At 37.3% G+C, this 20,488-nt stretch overlaps 2 protein-coding genes across 2 annotated transcripts; both read right to left on the reverse strand.

The window, feature by feature from the left end:
* Positions 1-304: 304 nt before the first annotated feature.
* LOC146305936 (sterile alpha motif domain-containing protein 9-like) lies at positions 305-4,622 on the reverse strand. Its single transcript, XM_084712357.1, has 2 exons — positions 4,362-4,622; positions 305-3,744 (listed from the first exon to the last, which is right to left on the reverse strand). Exon 2 carries the CDS (start codon positions 3,657-3,659, stop codon positions 1,482-1,484), a length of 2,178 nt encoding a protein of 725 aa, XP_084568483.1. The 5' UTR covers positions 3,660-3,744; positions 4,362-4,622; the 3' UTR covers positions 305-1,481.
* An 8,686-nt stretch (positions 4,623-13,308) lies between these two features.
* On the reverse strand, positions 13,309-19,782 carry LOC146305937 (macrophage mannose receptor 1-like). Its single transcript, XM_084712365.1, has 7 exons — positions 19,273-19,782; positions 19,142-19,180; positions 18,293-18,637; positions 16,809-17,165; positions 16,347-16,438; positions 15,448-15,562; positions 13,309-13,877 (listed from the first exon to the last, which is right to left on the reverse strand). Exons 1-7 carry the CDS (start codon positions 19,304-19,306, stop codon positions 13,870-13,872), a joined length of 990 nt encoding a protein of 329 aa, XP_084568491.1. The 5' UTR covers positions 19,307-19,782; the 3' UTR covers positions 13,309-13,869.
* Positions 19,783-20,488: the final 706 nt, after the last annotated feature.

The raw sequence follows: 20,488 nt of genomic DNA on the forward strand, positions 1-20,488 counted from the left end.
AATGTTATACTGAAGGGGGCAAAAAGATAATCTATGCTCTATTATTCAAAATAGTAGTTGCACTTTTGGGCACATTCTGTTTTTATTATATAAGAATTAAGAATTAAGTGTTGTTTTAGCTAATTGGCATTTGTAAACTATAAAAATGTATACATATTTCTCTTAGAAAGTTGTTTACTTTTGATTATTTACTGTGTTTTAGATTGAATGAAAAGGAAGTTGATGGAATTGATGGGAAATGGCATCTTTAATTTCATATTATTTTCATATCAAAACAGCAATGCTTGACAAATTAAAATGTAAGGAAAATCAACACAGACTCCTCTAACTCTCAATATAACACTTGAATTAATGTCAAATACACTTACACTTAGTAATTCCGATAGCCCTTGAAGGCTGCAAACAGAACACCATGTAAAATCATTTCTGGGTGTTTTGGCTGTAGTTAACCTCTTAATAACTCACACAGAAAGTAAATAATCCCATTGCAAGTTTAATTTTATTTCCAAAACGACTGAATTATTTACATACATTATTTTCAATTACATTTTCACAAAATAAAACTATATATTTGAAAATATTGATTGATGTTAGAAAATACATACATTATACGTTCAAATAGCAGGAATAGAACCAGTAACTTATATAAAATCATAAGACTCTGCAAAAGTCCAATACAATCCAGTGCAAGATGTTTACCTCCCATTTATGTTTGTATGTAAGTAGCTGTATTGGAAGAGTACATTTTAGAAAAATATTAATGCTTTTCAGATTTTTTTTAGTAGTAGTAATAGTTTTTTATCAGTATGAATATATAATTTTAAGCCATACCACTACCAGCATTTTTCAAATATTTCTTCAACATCCACACACAGTGCAAGTGCAGACTGCAATGTCATAAATGTTTGAGACTGATAAATGTAAACCTAATTGTGAAAAAAAAAAAAACTGAATATTTACACTTAACTTTGCATCAGAGTCATGACAAAAACAATTACATAATCTGAATGCCTTGGGGAAACCATAGTAATTTTTTTCATGATTGCATGTATCTGTCTGTCCCATTTAGTAACACCAGTGAGGCATTTAAAAAAAAAAAACTTCAGCTTCTTAAATGTGAATATTTTCTAATTTCTTTACTCCTCTCTGACAGTTAACAGAATATTTTTGAGTTGTGGACAAAATAAGACATATGAGGTGAACATTTCTTGAACATTTTTCACCAGTTGTTGGTCTGTCAGCCACTCAGCCTCTTTGGTGCAGCAACTATTGAATGGGTTGCTTTGATATTCATGATGCTAAGAGGACGAATCCATTAACTCTGGTGATCCTCTGACACTCCATCTAAGACCACCACTAGTTTTGTAAAGTTAATTCTCAAATAAAGTGTCCAGTCAATAATGTCAAGCTAAAGTATGTTGCATCTACATTACAGTCGCAAAGTATTGAGTGACTTGACTTTGACTTGACTTCATTGTCAATCACTGTCCAGACACTTGAGGAAGTCCCACTTTGAAGACAACAGGACCCTGAATGGTGAAGCCAAGATAGAAACGCACTGGGCTCAGCACAGAAGCAGTTTCAAGCCCTACTGTAGCCACTATTTTCTTCCCTCCAGCATAAACAAACACCTTTTGTTCTTCATGCTCCTGTGGCATTGTGGGAAGGTGCCATTGCTCTGTCTGGACTGGGAGAAGGATATCTTGGATTTCTGGGACTTGCCACACTTTCCCCTCAACCCACATTTCATTGATCCGGCTCCATTTCTCCCTCATTCTCTCATCTTGTTCATCAGCTAGCTCAGCATTGACTTTTTCTTCCACGATTGCATCCAACCTTGCTTTGTGAATCCATTTGCTCAGTCCAGAGCCCTTTCCCAGAAAAAACAGAGGCAAAAGGTACCGGCCTCTAAGATATTTGGCATACCCATCTCTCTCAAATGCTCTCTCCATGAATGTTACCTGCTGTTGCAGGTCAGGGTCAAGCACAACATCAAGAGATTGTTGCACATGCTCTCCTCTTGTTTCTTGTTCCTCATCTCCATCCTCATCTTCCCAGGTTTCGTCCTCTGACCCATCGTCCTCTGTGGCCTGGTGTTCCACCTCTTCTTCATCCATGGCTTGCTCCACCTGAGGCTCTGTCTCAGGCCAAAACAACAGCAGAACCAAAAGGTAAAATTCAGGACTTCTACGTCCCACTTCTGTGGCCAAGAATCTGTATATTATTGTTTGGAGTTCTGTCACCGGGGTGAGCTGTGGAGAGTCATGCATCTTGTTGCTCAGGATGACGTTGGAGAGGATGTACCCCTCAACTGCTTTGACGTTGTCAACATTTGCCTCGTAGATTGTTTTCAAATCTCCTTGGATTGCCTCTAAATCTGACACTGTTTCCTCAGTCTCCTCAAATTTAGCACGTCTTCCCTTTGATACAAAAAGGCCACGATTCAGACGATCTAGAAGGCCTGGAAAACTGGTAGATTCAGCTGCTGTTTTCTTTGTGAAGTGTTCATAACAAACTGCAATGTCCTTCCAGAAGTAAGGTGGCTCTAAGTTTGTCATGTCAGGCTTGGAGTAGGTTAGGTACCATTCAAAGAAGTCGAACTTGTCTTCAACTTTCATCTGTAAGTCCTGGATGAACCTGTGTTTCTTTGAAGAATTTATCTTACTGAGTTTCTCAAAGGCTATCTTTGCCACTTGAATGAAGCCAAAAAGGCCTCTGTTGTTGAAGTTATTTGAAATGCTTACAGTCCCTGCGGTGTCACTCATTTCTGGGCCTTTTTCTTTGTCGGCTTTCGTCTCCACATCCTTAAATGCTCCAAAGGCCTCTTTTGCCTTCTTTAAGATATCATTCAGTTTCCTGGCTTTCATCAAACGGTGCTTATAGATCTGCCCAAGAGTGTCAGCCACATAAGAGTTGATTTTGGCTCTTCCAATGGCTGTCTTTGCCCATCCTTCTGCTTTTTCATCAGTGAAAAAGCAGAAGGTCTTGTCTTTATCTCTTCTGCTTCTGATATAATAGAGACGTGAAACTGTTTGGGGGAAAATGGGGTTCTGTCTCCATTTATTTGATGCAGTTTTCAAGACAGAGAAGGCATTGTAAAAATTCTCTTTGTTCCGTATATCTTCAATCAACCTTGAGAACTTGTCTTTACCGTTTTTTCCCAGTTCTCTCTTTGTCAGCAAGTCTTTAACAAACTGGATTATATGTGGTTCTGGCTGAACTCCACAAAGTGAGAACATCAGTTTCTTCACTGTAGCACTCCTGGAAATCCCTAAGTCATGCAGTAGTTCCACAGCCGCCTCAGCAAACCCTGGGTGAATCATGCATATGTGTTCAGAGCTGGTGTTGATGAAGATAGTAAATGGCTCCATTCTTTCTTCAAACGGGGGGCCTCCATGGATGGGATCAGGTGGTCCAAGGATCTTTTGACACTCAGACATCAGGAGGTAGGACTCAGGAATGTACGCATTTAGCAGCGCTAAAAAAGAGAACAGTGTCGTGTTCATGGAGTTTCGGTTTTGTGGCACATACACTGAAACTGTTCTAGCAAGGTCCTCATACATTTGACGATATTCCCCAACTTCAAACTCCTCACCACCAACCCAAATGGTTTCATCTCTGCTGTTAGGGACCACAGTTTCTGTTGATGTTTGTTCCATGATGATAAGATGAGACTTCAAGATTAAGATGAAAGTTTTGCTTTTTTCGCTTTGATTTCTTCAAAAAGGTATTCCAGTGGTATTCCTGAAGAGGTGATAACAACAGACCTCAAGGTTAATTATTTAGTTTTAAAAAATGCAATAATTTATACATCCTTTTATTTTTCTATGTTAAATCATTTTTAATGGGTACCACTTTCTAGTAAGGCACCCTTTGTAAAGGTTTTAGTGGTGGATTTGGTCAGTCCCCCACTTTGCTCCAACCTGAAATATCTCAACAGCTTTTGGATGGATTCCCATGAATCCATTGATGGTCCAAAGAGAATGAATTCCAGTGACTCCAGTGATCTCCTGACATTGTTTGTAATCACCATGTGGTTGACATTTAAATTTTGGATGGAAATGCTTTAACAGCTATTGACTGATTTGCCACAAATTTTGGTACAGACAGTCATGCTGCCCAGTGGATGAATGTTAAACACTGTGATCCACTGACTGTCTTTTAAGCGGTATCATCGGCTCAAAATTTCAATTTTCTCAACATTTACCTCCGCTAGGAGGTACCATTTGTCTGTTTTCTTATTAGTCAGCAGGATTACAGAATAATTACTGGCCAAATTTTGACCCACTTTTGATCGATCACCTTCGGGGAAACAACATCTAGGCCAAAAATATTTAATAAGTTAATAACAATTTACTCACATTTTGCAGACTTGAAGAACCAGTTAGCAGTTATTCAACATTAATCATTTCAGACCACTGTCCTCTGTTGTCCACTTACCCCTTAATTAAGTGATTAACATTTCTAATTGCAGAAGTTATGGTTTATTCCCTTTTATCAGAGTTAATAGCATTTATAATAGTAGTTTTGCTGCATTATTAGAAAGTTTACAAACCCCTGAGCATTTTTTTAATGATGTGACTTTTAGTGACTCCAGGTCCACACCAGAGCCAGCGAGCGATCACAACAACAACATGTACAAAAGTGAATCTGAAACTTAAAGCCACCTAGGAATGCCCGGTGGGAGGTAACATTTCCGTAACAAATACTATTATTTAATATGATTATCTAAACATAACAGATGTGCTTTACTAAATAACATGGGGCATAGGAACAATAATAACAATAACAATACCAGTATTACAGTATACTGTACACAACTAACAGCACACATTCTTACCAAATATTGCTCAAATCATGTTTCTACTGACAGCCATGATAAAACCACATTTCCTATTATAATAAAAAGCAATGAAAACTCAAACATTGTTACCTGTCAGAGCTCCAGCAGGTGTGTGGGTGACTAAAAAGCCTGAGGATGTCATTTATAAACAGTTAAAAGCCACGCCTTCTGCATACTGTTCATTCTTTTATCTTGAATAGGCACACGTCTCATTGTGTTGAGCATAATTACTCCATGGAGATCAAGCATATGACAACACAGTGTTGTTTGCGTGAGAAACAATACCTTCCATAGCTTATACTTGAAAGACAAGATACCGTTTACACAGAAATGAAAATGAAGTCCTTATAAAGTATGTTCTGCTTTCCTGTAAACCTCTTTGTACTTTGTCCTTTGTAAACCTACATAGCTTAATGTATTTAACCTTCCAATAAATTAAAGGTTCACTCTTGAGCTCTCTAGTTTGTTAGGAATTTAAATCCAGTTATTTTTTTATGTTTACTATCATGTTTGTCAACAATGAAAATTGTTAGGGCTTTCTTAATACGATCTCAACCTCCATAATGTGTATTCCCTCTAAATCTAAAAAGGAAAACAGAGGAAAAAAATAAATTTTCTCTCATCCACATGATAGGCAGAGCATTTATGCCACCAAAATCAGACACTAAACATTAAAGTAGTTAATATGTTCATATTAACAATGGAGTAAATCACTATTCATATGCAAAAGTTATTATACGACCTGTAACAAGTGTACCCCACCATCAAACAGACAGACAGAAACAGTTAGCGACTAACTAGGGAACATAGAGACAAATATTTCCTTCATGGGCCACAACACAACACAAGTAAATGTAAATGTAGATGTGCCGCTGGGACAAGGAAGAAGGAAGAGGGGGAAGGCAAAGAGGGAACAAGGGGAAAAATACCTGTATGAACAGAAAGAATTACTGATACCAAATCAAACCCATCTTGAAAAACATCCAGACCCAAAATGATTACCACTTACTTATTTTTAGCTATATTGTTTTGTCTTTCTTTTTTACTGTTTTTTTTCTCTCGTCTTATTTTTGTTGTTTTGTTTTTATTTATGTTTTCTTTTCTTCACTATCAATTGTTACCCATCTATTACCTTTTATTTTGGTATTATGTATTGTTAATATGTTTGTATTGTATATATGTGTGGGCACACTGATTGTGTAGGTTGTAGAGCAAAAAGAAACGGTTCTAAAGCCCTTTTCACACTGGACAAAAAAACCTACTCACATCCTACATCATCTGTTTTTTGTCTTCAGTAGGAAAGGACACAATCAATTCATCACCCCAGTACATAAGGGATTTGCATCAGTGCTATCCACTTGACTGTGCCTATTTAACTGATAACAAACTTGTTGTGACTCAAATGGCTGTATAACTGTGGTACATTTCATTACATATGAATTCTTTGTTATTTAAATGCTTTTATTATGAAGCAGCAAAATCAAGAAATCTTGGGTTTTCATCAACAGCAACTAACATGACTCCTACTCGACTGAAAGCGAACATGAAATATAAAATAAAGTAAATATTTTAAAGTACAAACAGGGATGCAGGAGAGAAACTAAACTTCAAACCACAGAGATTCAGTTAGAAGCTACAAAAATACTCAGAGCTGAACACACTTTTCTCTCTGCTCAGAAAAAAAAGCAATACAAACTTGTCTAGTGTTTATGGCAATGGGAAAGGAGTCAATCGCCAATTTTTGGTGGGTTTACCCAATTAAAAAAAAGAAAGAAAAAACAACTTCATATATGTTCTAGTTTTGGTGTAAAATGGTATAAATTATGCTCATGTTGATCCATCTTTACTGGTTGTGTGAAAAAGCAACTCCTTGCTAAGTTCGCCAATAAGGTGATAATAAGGTCAATGCTGCTAATTTACTGCAGCTTTTCAGTTTTCGGCAGCAGGAGACCTTTTCACTATAATACAATAAGTGGCCACTGGGCAAACTGGAAACACGGCAGAGCAGTGATGTCATTTCCAAGTCTTAATGAGGCATCCATGATATTGGCTCAGTAGAGATCAAACTAGCTTTACGATTTTGCTATTGTCATAACTAAACTCTATCTGCTGAGGAATAAATGGACCTTGACTTAGATTTACATTTACATTTAGTTTAACTTACAGAGAAATTATATGATTAGCACAAATACAACACAATACAAGCCAAAATTAGCATACTTATTACACATATGTCACAACATACAACTATGTTTGTCTTCAGTGAAAGGCTCCACAGCTTCACCATGCAGGAGCCTTTGAACGGCTTCTGTATTCAACAACCTGCATAAAGTATAAAAACACAATGAGTCAATTCATTAATCAGCCTCAGACTACGACACACATGCAGAAAAACTGGTTTTGGCGTGGTTTGTTGCCTCATTGCTCGTAAACTTGTGCACCTGTTTCTTTGGTTTTCTCGTAGTTGCGATGGAAGATTTGTTTGTTTTTGTCAGCCAGCCAGCGGATTTTGACTTCAGTCACACCCTGTTCTTCCAGCCACGCCTGAAACTAAGTGCAGATATGCAAATGTTTCAAATTGGAGTTTCATTTTCCTTCAAACAGACTCTCTTTCTGTTTCTGATTCTTTCTCTCTCTCTCACCTGCTTCAGCAGTGAATCACTCTCTGCGGGAAGATTCAGGTTTACCTCAGAGCTTATTCTCATTTTCACCACAGTTCTCTTGATTTTATGTTCTAAAACAGTTTCAGAAACAAAAAGATTCATGTTCAAGTTCATGTTAAGATGTTAAGATTTGTATGTGTATAATAGATGACAAAAACATGCTCATTAACATGAGGTAACAATATTGCAGCCAGTAGGCTAGTTAGCCTGACCTGCTAACATTTGTAGTTCACGTCAGAGTAGAAAAAGAAAAAGTTTAATCTATTCCTCACACGTGTGCTCTTTTCATAAAACTGCAAAAAAGATGCCACCGTCCAGACTCAAGAGACAGAGAGCATCGCTCGTCTTAGAGCCCCATGCACACTTGTGCACCAGTTATGGTTTCTAATCTATGATTGGACAGTTGCTGTTGGGAGTTTAGCAAATTATATAAATTATATTTCCCACATCCTGCCTTGTTTACCTCAGTTCAAAATTTCCCACATTTTCCCAGAATACCTTTGGACTCTCCCTTGTGAACTTCATTAGGTAACAACATTGCATCAAGGGAATGTGTCATAAATAATGATAAATAACTCACCTCCATAACAGGCAAAAGCACGTTTGGAACTACAACTGTCGTCCTCCCACTGATACTGTAATAACTTTCTCACCGCACCACAGTTCTCATCACCTCCAGTATTATCAGGCTTGGGTTTTGCCCAGTATCTGAAAGAGCTAGTGCTTCTGTCGGACCACATCCAGAAGTCTCTGAATGCCCCTATCCAGGTGTCCGTGCCGTTGCCCTGCCTGTGAATCTCAGTATTCTGCGCCCCAGTTTTCACAGAGACTATGTCAGTGTAATGCTGTCTGCAGAAGGCCTGAGCGTCTCGCCATGACAGAGGTGTGGTATTTAGGAAGTACTTTAGTGTACCTTCACTGTCATCTGGAAGAAAAGATAGACTGATTCCAGCATTTTTAGACTCAACATATTGAATAACTACAGCAACAATGAATAAGTAAGGAGTCAGTTTTTTCCCCAACTGAATTGACACTTAGTCCTGCCCCTTTTTGCTCTGTGCTCAAATAAAGGGTATGCACATTTTGTCACAGTATAGAGAAGCACAGTCACACCCCTGTGCACCCCATGAGACTTAAATTTGGATAAAATATGAAGCGTAGTCGATGGCGAGACATGAATCATTTTTTGTTCCCACTTGAATTGTGCCACATATACAAATGATGTTTGTTAATTTAAAAAATAATTTTACAAAATAGGAAGGCTTCGGTTTCTGGTAGGTTTGTCATTGTTTAGTTTAGTTCTGTGTGAAACCATTCGGTGAACTACACGTCATCATCTTGCACAATATACGTCATCGCCACCAACAACGCTGCCCCCGTCATGTAATCTTAGCTGAAGTGTTTTATCCAGTGACTCCTTTTCTTTTTATCATCCAGCAAGAGAAAGAACGAGTCATTGTTCATTAATATTTAACATCTTTCATTTATATTCCATATAATTCAGCTTTGTGTTGTGGACATAACTGCAAACAGCATCGCTGCTGCATGCAAACATGTCTCTCTAATAATATATTAAATGAAAATGCCTGTAATAACCTAACATACAGCCAGAATATCCTTTAGTGTCCTCAACACTTTCATTTAGCCAACAAATTCACCTTGAAGTAACATTATAGCCAAGAATCCAGGCTTCTGTGTGCCTTCAGGCTTTGCTTTGGATATTTCAAAATGCATCAAAATCAGATGCATATCAATTATAGGAAACCCATTTCCTGGCCAGATGTTAATATGCATTAACCACTGTTTCTTTAGTAAGTTGTAATCACTGTCATGTCCAACTGGCTTTAATTTAAGCAGATAATCGCTTGTTTTATTCCCGGTTTCATGGTTACCCCTACTAAAAGGAACCGAGTTGCAGGATGTTCTCTCAGTGTGACTGTGGGGGTTGTGGTCCGGTGGGTGACGTCAGTGCATACCCTCTTTAACAGATCTAACTATCTAGCTAATGAGTATTAATCATTAGCTAACTAGTTACATCTGACACTCCTCAGAGCAAAATATAAACTATGCACACATGAAGCCATATTTCATAATCTAAGCTGATTCAAGTGAAATGGTTGCATATATTCATGATTTAATGAAAATATAGTGGCTCCTCTTGCACTAAACTACGACATCACCATCTTTTGTTTTGCTTTTGAATTGTCTGGTGCAACGAACATCACTGTCACTAAAAGCCACTAGCCGGGATTTAGTGTTTTGGGCTTTCATCTTGGCATCAACAAAACAAATTAGTCATTAAATGCAACTGTCACCGAGCATTTAGATTCACAAATGTGTGTATTGAAAAAGGACTACCTCCCTTGTAACTTACACGTAAAGCAAAGAGAAGCGATGAGGAGACTACATTTGCGTGTGTACCAGTACCCATTTGTATGCATAATCACACAGTCATCATAGTCTAAGCCTTTATCCCACGGGTAAACAACAACATCTCCAATGCCCTCAGACCAGACCCAACGGTATGTTGCTGATTTCTCCAGGCCAATCCAGAGGAAGGTCACACCAGCACTGTCCATGCCCTTCATCAGTTCTGTCTGCTCCAGTTTGTTGTCTACGGTTGCCAGGTCAGTGTACTGCACCCTGCAGAAGTTCTGAGCTTCACTCCAGTTCTTAGGGGTGTCAAAAAAGTGGTACACATGACGCAAAACTGTGGAGCAAAACATAATTTGGAAACAGAACTTAGACATGCTAAAAGTATGCATTACATTTAAAGCAAAAAGAAGGTCCCACACACTGTTCAAAGCTTGCAACTGGAACATTTATCTATTAAACATTTATAAAAATGTATTTATAAGATGTTGTAGATGTTGTGATTGAACAGAGTGTTGCAACGTGTGCTTAGCTACCTGCGTTTGTTGAAATCTCAGTAACAGCCACCAAAAGCATCAAGAAAACACCTGCAATTCAAGTGTTAGATAAAGGTAGATATTAAGATAGAGAGATTTAAGCTTTGTTATGACAACTTGACAATAATGAAGCTAATGTTGTTGGTTCTGACAGTGGCTGTCATGAGACCATTATAACTGTGCCATGAATATTTGCCTTGACCTCAAGTAAAGTGATACATTTTGGACTTGTCATACAGATGTTATTAAGTTTTATTACACAGTCAAATGCTTTTATGATGAGCCCTGAACTGGTACCATCTGGACTTGTCATTAAATGTTATGGACTGTTTGACGACAGAGCACAGTACCAATGTACAATACAATGTCAACTTTGCAGTAAGAATGACATAATTGACCAGATAAAATTTAATGACAACAGTCATAGACATTCTTTAAGACTCATTCATGTTTATGACAGGTGTGATTATATGAGTCCGACAGTGTAATAACAGTCTCATGAACACCCCTATTTCTATTGTTTCAAAGATGTCTCCTTGACTCCCTGTTGGTCCTGCTGTGTGTAATGACTTGCTGAAGATGCACTCAAGCTATAGTTGTATTGAAAAACAATGTGCTGTTAAAGGTGATATGCAGAAATGTTAAATGTCTCCATTGTTTATTATACTATTTTTTTTTTAAATATTCATGATAGTGTGGTTTCCCTGTTGAACCAGACATCCGTGTTTACTATCTAGCATTTATAAGCAGCAAATAAACACTTAATAAATGGTTTATAACACACTATAATGTAGCTGTAACCAAAAATAGTGTTACTGTTGTATAAGTAATTTGTAATACTATAAAATATTCCATTATTACACTTACTCACACTTACATAGTTGTTTAATTTATTAATGAAGTATTTATTTATAATCAGACAACTGCTAATTAGGCCACAAAATACACCTGAAAGCTCTGGAAGATATCTAATAAATGGGCCTTGAATTAAAACAATTTGAACAATTTTAAGCTCACCGATAGATGATTTGTTCATGTGAACAATTTTTTAAAGAGATGATTTTTTTCAGTACAGCTATTATGTTGTCCCGTCTTATTCATCAATTATTAACTGGTTAAAGACAGTTTGGGATGCTTGGGAAGAGTTATCAACAAATACATTAATAAACACGTATCTTCTTGTACCACATTATAGTGTGTATAGACCATCAATTTAGAGTTAATATGACTTATAAATGCTGCATTTGGAGGTTTAAATTTTGGATTGTAGAAATACTGAAATGTTAATGTTTCTTATAATAATTAAGAGCTTGATAATCATGCCTAATAAACTGTATATTAATGTGTTATTTTCTTGTTGTTGAGCTTATATTTTCAGATTGAATAGTGGTTAAAAGAGAAAGTAGTTTGTATTTTTATAAACAATAAAGATATTTAATGGAAAAAAAAACATAAAGATCTTAGTAACTGTTTAGTTTTACCTGTAAAAAAGCCAGTTCGAGGATCCATGGCTGCAAAAGTAGATAAACAAATTAGGATACTGATCACATTCAGGAATTAAAGGTATGTCAGTTTAAAAAGAATAATGTTTTTATAGTATTCAGTCCACCAATAAAAAGTAGTGAAAATTGAGATTATTATTTAAAAAGTTAGACATGTACCTTATCTGATGTGGTGCGTCTGCCGTGTTTTGCTGCCCTAGATCTGTGCTTTATATCAGTCTGAGGGCTTAATGATTTTCACTGTATGCAAACTCACCATAACATGTGATGGTGCAGTCAACATGTATTTGACTACAAATGCAATTTCTGGCAGAATTAAGGAGGATTAAGGAGACATGGTCAGGCTAAACCCATGTATCTGTAGTCTAATAAATCGCTTCAGAGATAAGGAAAATTAAGCTTAAATGTGTTTTGTTGTTGTTGTTGTTGTTTTCACATTTAACACACAGTTTCTAGGGTTCTATGGTCAAAGGTATGAGAAACCACACATGAAAATAACATAAAATCTTAAAATAATTCAGAAATGAACAAAGTAAAGATTGTTTTTAAATTTTCTTTAATAACAAATGGTTTATAACTGACATTCTGCAATCAAAACATGAGTAATCACATAAAGTCACAAACTGAACAGGAATATCACCTAGGATATTACAGTCTGCCTAAAAAAGTCTTAAAGGGATAGTTCATCCAAAAATTCATTATCCACTCACTGTCATGCTGATTGAAGGCCAGGTTTTGTTTTCTCGGTCCACAAAACTGCTGGAGTTTCACTGGAAAATTGCTTTGCAGAATCTCCCAGAATCTTGACCAGTTTAAAAAAACAACCCAAAAGAAATCTCCATACTATGTGTGTGGTGTGATCCAAGTCTCTTCAAGCCTTGACATGCCATACACTTGCACACACACACCATCACACAACGCACACCCAGTTCAGGTAGTATGGTCGTGGCTGACAAGCTAAGGATCTACAGTGAAGATTTAGGCTAAACACACGATGTAAATGAAATCTTTCAAGTCAATTTGGCATGACGGGGCTTTAGGAGACTTGGTCTTGGAAAAATGGTCACCGTTCACTTAAACTGTTTGGGAGATTCTGCAGCAATGATTTCCAGTGAAACTCCAGCAGTGCTTTGTGGACTAAAAAACTAAACCTGTTTATTTTTGGGTGAACTATCCCTTTAAGGAAAAAAAAAACAATAGTTTGACTGAAATTTAAGAAATTCTTATTACCCACAAAATCATAGAAAGCTTTTGTGCACCATGCATCAAGCAACTGATAGGTTCACTCACACATTAGTAAATGTATAAATATTGACAATTAAAGATGAATGTAAAAGGTAGATAACAGATTTTACTTAGTTTTGTAGTTATCCTCTAAATCCCGTAGCTCTTCTCTACACTCTCACAGTATCAGTTAATGTAGGATGGCTGCGTTTCTTATGTTCATTCTTTGACAATCATCCTGGCTAAGGACAATTTGTTGCCTAATCAAATTCTGCTCAGAGTCGAAGTTTGAAGTATCAAACCTGCCACAGACTTTGTTTAAGTCATTTGCATCTGAAATCACCCTCATGATCACCTATGATTTCTTCTTTTCCTGCCTTATCGTTGTGTGTACTCCCTGTCATGCTGTCATCTTCTTGCTTGACAATTTGCCTAATTTCTTTTGGTATGACTAATCTGCACGCTATCCCCTGCTGAAAGGCTTGCTTTTTCCTCCTCCATGCTGCTTTCAATTCTCAATTTATCAGTTTATTATTTGAACTTACATTACTTACATTTTGTTTTATAACATCGTCCACACAAAAGTTAAAAAGGCTAACAAGTTTCAAGAGGGTACATTCATTACTTCTTAATGGTTAATACACAAAACGTAAACACATTCAATACAGTATTAAAATGATCACTCTCAGTTTTTCAATAGTTGTATTAAAACAACAGGGGCTTGACAGTTAGCATCCTGTAATGAGAAAAAAACATGTTTTTACAGAATGAAAGTTTTTGGGGACTGTAGTCTCATGTAGTCACTTGTTAGCAATTGCTTTTAAGACGCATACAAGCTTCAAAATTCACAGGTGGGGTATTTACTTAAAGGGATAGTTCACACAGAAATGAAAATGCAGTCATTATCTCCACACCCAAGGTCAGGTTTAGATTTTTCATCCACAGAACGCTGCTGGAATTTCACAGGTGTTGCAGAACCTCCCAAACAATGTAAGTAAATGGTGACCAAACCAAACATAAAATCCCTTCGTACTGCTCGTCTGGTGTAATCGAAGTCTGCTAAAGCCCCAACATGCTGCTCACTGGCCACCATTCACTTAAACTGTGTGGGAGATTCTGCAAAGCTGTTTTCCTGTGTAACTCCAGCAGTGTTTTGTGGATTCAAAAATAAATGCGATTTTCAATCAGCATGAGGGTGAGTAGATAATGACTGAATTTTCACATTTTGGTGAACCATACCTCTAAGTATTTTATGTGGTAGAATAAACAGTGAAAATCCCTTAAGTTTGTATTAACCACAGACCTTAAATAACAAAAAAAAACACTGACTTCGAGATGAGAGAACTAGTTGTGCACAATGCTGACTCATTTCTTGGTTTTTGGACTTATTCCTGCAGCACTATGTTTATATTTTTGTTTAAATTTTTGTCTAGGGCCACAGTTTGGGATCCAAAATTTGTCTTTTGAATAATAAGTATTATCAAGTCAACCACTTCTGTGTGTTTGTTATCCACATTTGTTGAAGCAAAGTTTTTAACCAGCTTTATGGAATGATTTGCTACTTTAGAAAATACTAGATGTGCCAAACATAAAGCCATCAGGTGGTTAGCTTAGCTTAGTTTAGCACAAATATTGTGAAAGGAGAAACAGCTGCCCTGACTATCAGCACCTCTAAAGTTCCCTGAGTAGCATGTTGTGTCTCCTTTGTTTGATCCACACACGCTGTTTTATGGGTTGTTTCTGGTTTGGACTACTTTCTGGCTCCGAGCAGTTGCCAGGCAACCAACAGGAAGTTACTGCTCCCTGACTCTTTGGTTTTTGCATGGACTAAACAAATAAGATTTAACATGTTAATCAGTGAACTGCAGTGGTGGTGGAGTAAAAGGAGCAGTAGTGCAGAGCCTGTTACAAGTTCTGAAAAAAATTTTGCCTAAAAGTTGTGTTATACACTGCCTGAGTCAAAGTATAACAGTCTTGCCATTCATATATATTTAAAGTACTGAAAAGTAAAAAGAGAGTGTGCAGAATGATGTTTGCTATATTACTGGATTATTGTCATAGTCATGTGTGCATCACTTTAATGGTGGAGATGGTAAAGGTGGGGCTAAACTAACCAGCAGCTGGCTGTAGGGATCTTGCTCTCAGCAAGACAGTGAATAAATGTGTTTCCCAAAATGTTGAGTATTTGAAGAGGGTTTTTCAACCTGTTTCACTGTCCAGTGGCTCTCTGCTGATGACTGCTGACAGTCAAAGTACTACACTTGTCGGGTCAAGCATGCATTTTCAGATTAGGAGGTTACAATCACCTGTCTTCTCAGCGATCTTTAACTGCTCATGACGTTGGAAGATGATTCCATGTTTGTCTCGTCGCCAGCTGAGACTGAAATCAGTCAGCCGCTGAAGTTTCAGGCTCGTCTCCAACTGAGGGAAAACCCCAGTGTTAAAAAAAACAAACATTTTCACTGTCACACTTTTACCTGCAGCCAAATTTGCAGGTTAATGAATCATAAAGCTAAATAAATCTATAAATTTGTTTGTCTTATTGTCCATCTCCAGTCATGTTTTAAACATAAAAATGCTCGGCAAAAAGTAATAAATTGTCTCGTGTTTTTTGCAAAATAAGTTCAAATACCTTGTTAAAATGGCTTACGTAAAGCTCTGCACCTTCCCCTCATACATGTTTCAGGGATTCATGAATACAAATACTTCCCACCCTCTCCAGCCCTCCCAACCCCACTCCTACCCCTCAGTAACTGCACCTAGCCTCTCCTCTGTTTTGCTAGCCAAGTGCCTTTTGTCACTTTCCAACAGAAACATGTCTAAAAGCTGCAGTGTGCAGGGATGCACTAACAAAAAGTGAAAGAACCCAGGATTAAACTTTTATAAGTTACTGAACTGGTTAAAAGAGTCTCTAAGAAGACAACAGTGGAATAAAGACATGAGGCGTAAGCAGGATGAATGGGGAAACTGTGGGATCCTGACACTCAGTAATGTTATGTTTGATTTGACCAGACAAACTGCAGAAATTCAAGATAACTCGGCTACAAAAAAAGGCCTGGTTTTGATCTTTGTAGATTAAATTTTGATCTTACCAGGTGATGTGAGCTAATAGTGATTCATATTCGTGGACAGGGGAGGCAACAAAGCTGAGGAACGAGAGGGAGGTCGGGCAAAAATAAATTTCTTTATAAATTATAATTTTTACCTCTTTCAGGAGTGCATCACTGACTGCAGAGTTAGTGAATTTCACATCAGAGCGTATCTTCATCCTTAATACCATCTTCTTTACTTTGAGGCCTGCAGCATCCACACACAGAATCACACTGTCAATTTAATGTGCCTAAATTCAATTCTGAAAGTGTCTCTGTCAATGAAATTTCACAAGTGATCTCGAGTTCCAATTTGCCAACATGAAAATAGAATAATAATTAATTAAATACACTAAATTAAACAACATTACAAAATTTACATTTTCTCCATATCTGCTTTTCGCTCTGTTTGCTTTGAACAGGGAATTATCTGTTCTTTAGTTGCAAACTGCTGTGGAATGCCTGTCATGATCTTTGTCTCTTTCTGTCATTTGCTATGTTTTGCAGATTGTCAGCTCAACTTTGGTAGGCAGTATGTTTAGGAATTACTTTATTCATTTGGCATTTCAGTAACTCACCGCCCTGGCAGACAAACGCGGCCTTCTCGTTACAATAAGCATCAACCCAGCGTCCGTGATGTGACACTGAAATAGAAGCGCAGTTTCCCCCAGACTGCGTGCCACTCTGCCAGAACCTGAAGGACGTTTTGCTTCCATCCGACCATAGCCAGGTATCACAGAAGAGACCGAACCACACTTTGTTGGGCAGCCAGATAAAGCCCGTCCATGTTTTGACCAAATTGGCAACCTCTGAATTGGCAGCCTCCGTGTTCACATAGGCCATGTCAGTGTGGCGACTTCTGCACAGCTCTAGACTGGTCACCCAGTTTTTTTTTTCTGAGTAATACACGTACTTCTCCTGGCCACCATGGTCACCTAAAGAGACAAACAAGGAGATGATAGCACGAGTGATTTTTTTAGGCCTTTGTTCTGCAAAGCAAGCAGGGGTCAAGCAAGAGATGATGGGTAAGAAATAAACAGAGAATTTACTTAAAAAACGATTCCTTTGGATGGTGTTAAATTTACATGCCCTAAAAATAGAGGGACCTGTATGCAAACACATCCTCTTACATCACACAGTAGTTTGCAGGAAGTAAAATGATATGGAAATTCAAGGGAAATGTCAACCAGCTTGAAGTCGATTTTGTTTTGAATTCCTTTTAAAGCTGGTGATGCTAGTGTGTTTGTGAGTGTGGATTTAATCTTGTGATACTTAATATTTGCCAAGTAGTGATTTGATAAATACGGTAAGCTAATAAAATACAGCTCACTGTTTAAGATAAAACCAGTGGTTCCCAACGTTTTGGGGTTGTGACCCCAGATGTCAGATGTCAGGGAGTGTGCTAGCTGTCCCTTAGATGGGAACCCCAGTGTGGTTATTTTAACTTTAACCTAAACCTGCAACTCCAGAGCCACATGCAGCTCTCTCTCCAGTGGCTCCCTGGCTTTTAACGTTTTGATTTTCATTTATCAGTGTAGGTCTATGAAAAAGTTGGGACAACTCAAAATTTGAAGGCAATGCACTGCAATAGATGTCAGAGTTTTGAGCACAACTCAAACTCTTTAAGTCTGGAAAAAGTTTTAACAACTACTATTTTTTGTTGGTAAAATTTACTTTTCTTCTTTAGATAAACTTAAATCTTTGAGTCTTATAAATCCACCTCACTTTGACCACATTTTGAAATACTTTTTCTTTTCAGTTTCTAAAACTGGGTTATGTAAAGAAGAACAGTAAATAATCTCAACTAAAGACAACTTGACTTGACAATTTTTGAAAAGATATATCTCTGTATTCTTGTGTAGCTGTTGTTCTTGGTGTGGATGGTCTTTAAGAGTCTGAGTTATGGCTGAAACATCTACATTGTCTTTGTCAACTGATCATATTTTAGGACCAGTGAATCAATGGACTAAAAGCAGCCATTTGAATGTTGTTGGGCTGCATTTTTAAATATGTTTGATCACTTTATATGTGCTAAAATAATCAGTGTGTGTCATTTACTTACGTTCATAACACACAAAACCTTTTTCCTCTTCACATGGTAAGTCATTCCACGAGCCTGTCTGAGACAACTCTCCGCACCACTCCTTCCCTGCATTGTTGTTCGGTTCTCCATCGGTCCACCTGGTGAACTTCGCTCCGCCCTGGCCATCGGACCACATCCACCTGCGAACCCCTCCCCTGTGAAGCCCAATCCAGCTGGATGTCACCCGACTGCTTAGCATGTTGACCAGCATGTTCTTGTTGAACATGTTGTTCACGGTGGCCAGGTCGGTGTACTTTACTCTGCAGAAGCGTTGAGCCTCGTGCCAGGTCAGGGGGGAACTGATGAGGTGGTACTGTGGAGGATCTTTGAGCAGAATTTAGACATTTAAGAAACTTTTTTATCTGTCCTGAGTCTGAGCAGAAACCTCCTGAGTCTGATTTACTGCAACACTGAACCAACACCTCTGTGACTTTACTCTCTTCATTGCAGCACTAAACAGAGATCTCCCAAACAATGTCAACTTTGCATAAAGAATGACATAATTGACCAACACTTAATGACAACAGTCATAAACATTCATTAATACTCCTTTGGGTTCACCAGTGTAATGACAGTCTTATGCACACCCCTTCAAATAAAGTAACAAAAACACAACCTAGCAGGACACAACAAATCTCTTAGCTATTTAATGGTAGAAGCCCGAAATTCATATATTATTCTTAATTATTCTATTAAAAATATTAATGGCACCATTATCTTCACATCTCTTTGGAGCCGTTGTCACAAAGGATTAATAATTAATTATTAACAAACAGTTTCACAGAGGCCAAGATCTAAAATCAGTTTTTGTCCTGAACAGGTACTTACTCAGCAAAGCAGTGGTCCTCTGACACAAAAGGAAAATCCCTGTGTAAAAAGCACGCTGTGTTATTTTCATCTTTCAACAACCACCAAAGTCAATATAAAAGAACAAATGCTGCTCCATTAATTGAACTTACCAAGAAAAGGGATAGAACCATATAGCCACACCATTTATCTGTGAGCCGGAAAAAGAAAAACGATGCTTCATATGTAAATCAAAGTACTTCAAATAATTGAATAATTTGAGATTAATTATATTTTGTTCTGTATTAACAGTAAATAATCATTTAAATTACAAGTAGATATATTTTCACTCTATACTGACCTCTCTTGTCGTTGAAACCCTGTAAAACTGACCCTGTTAAGGGGTTCAGGATGTGTGCTGAGAACACTGATGGAAATTTTCGTCACTTTGTCATGTCATATCATGCAAAACTCAGGAGGAAACATAAGCAGATTTGGTTACCAGTGGTCCTTTGACATCAGATGGTTGAACAGGCTTGTTTGGTTGCCCACCTTTTGTGTTTGTGTTGTTTGTCAGCAGTGTTCTTTTGCAAGTCTTAACAAATTCCTAAATTCTAAAATATCCATTGACTGAACATAATTATACCACGGTCTGGGTCTTTTCTGATTGGCCAGCAGGTGTATGTTTAAACATTATCAAAAGTTAGTGTCTCAAAATAATGATTTTTTTCCCCCTCAAAATACTGACTTAGTATCTCAAAATAAAACAAACTTTTTGAAGAGAGAATGTTTGAATGAATGTTTGAATGTTTGTTTGAGAATGTTTCTCATAATTTTGTGATATTAAGTCATAGTTTTGAGATACTATGTCAGACACATTTAGACATGAAACACAAAAAATATTACCAAGTGCACCAGATGACTAACTGGACTAGTGAGATTTGCTTTTGAAATCATTCATCTTATTCACAGTCACTCTACAAATATTTTCCCTTGACAGACACAAATCTCTGGCACTGGATTCCAGCTGAAACTATATTGCCTGGTTACAAATTAAGTAAACAATAAAAATGAACATATATTCATTTTAATTTTTGTATTTTAGCAGTTAGATATATTCATGTTCATTTTACAATATAAGGTTGCACAAAGAAATAAAAGTACGCTACACATACATAAAACATATTGTGTGTACAAATGTTTGTAGAGGGAAGCATTTAGTAGTGCATACTTTGAATTTGCATATGGGGAATGTAAACAGCAGCAACAAAAACACCAGTGATTTTTCTGGGAAGATAATATGAATCCATTTATCCCGTTTTACCACAGTCTTGCATCCTGTCTGGTTGGAATCAGGGCTAGTATTGTAATGTAAAACTAAAACTAAAC

The sequence above is a fragment of the Lutjanus erythropterus genome, chromosome 23 (genome assembly GCF_056507025.1).
Source record: "Lutjanus erythropterus isolate fLutEry1 chromosome 23, fLutEry1.hap2, whole genome shotgun sequence".
Lineage (NCBI taxonomy): Eukaryota > Metazoa > Chordata > Actinopteri > Lutjaniformes > Lutjanidae > Lutjanus > Lutjanus erythropterus.

Coding starts and splice junctions, on each gene's coding strand:
- LOC146305936 (XM_084712357.1), bottom strand. CDS start 3,659: ATGGAACAAACATCAACAGAAACTGTGGTCCCTAACAGCAGAGATGAA.
- LOC146305937 (XM_084712365.1), bottom strand. CDS start 19,306: ATGGTGTGGCTATATGGTTCTATCCCTTTTCTTG. Junction 18,638..19,141: donor GAGGACCACTGCTTTGCTGA/GTAAGTACCTGT, acceptor TTCTGCTCAAAG/ATCCTCCACAGTACCACCTC. Junction 15,563..16,346: donor GTGATGCACTCCTGAAAGAG/GTAAAAATTATA, acceptor GTTTTCCCTCAG/TTGGAGACGAGCCTGAAACT.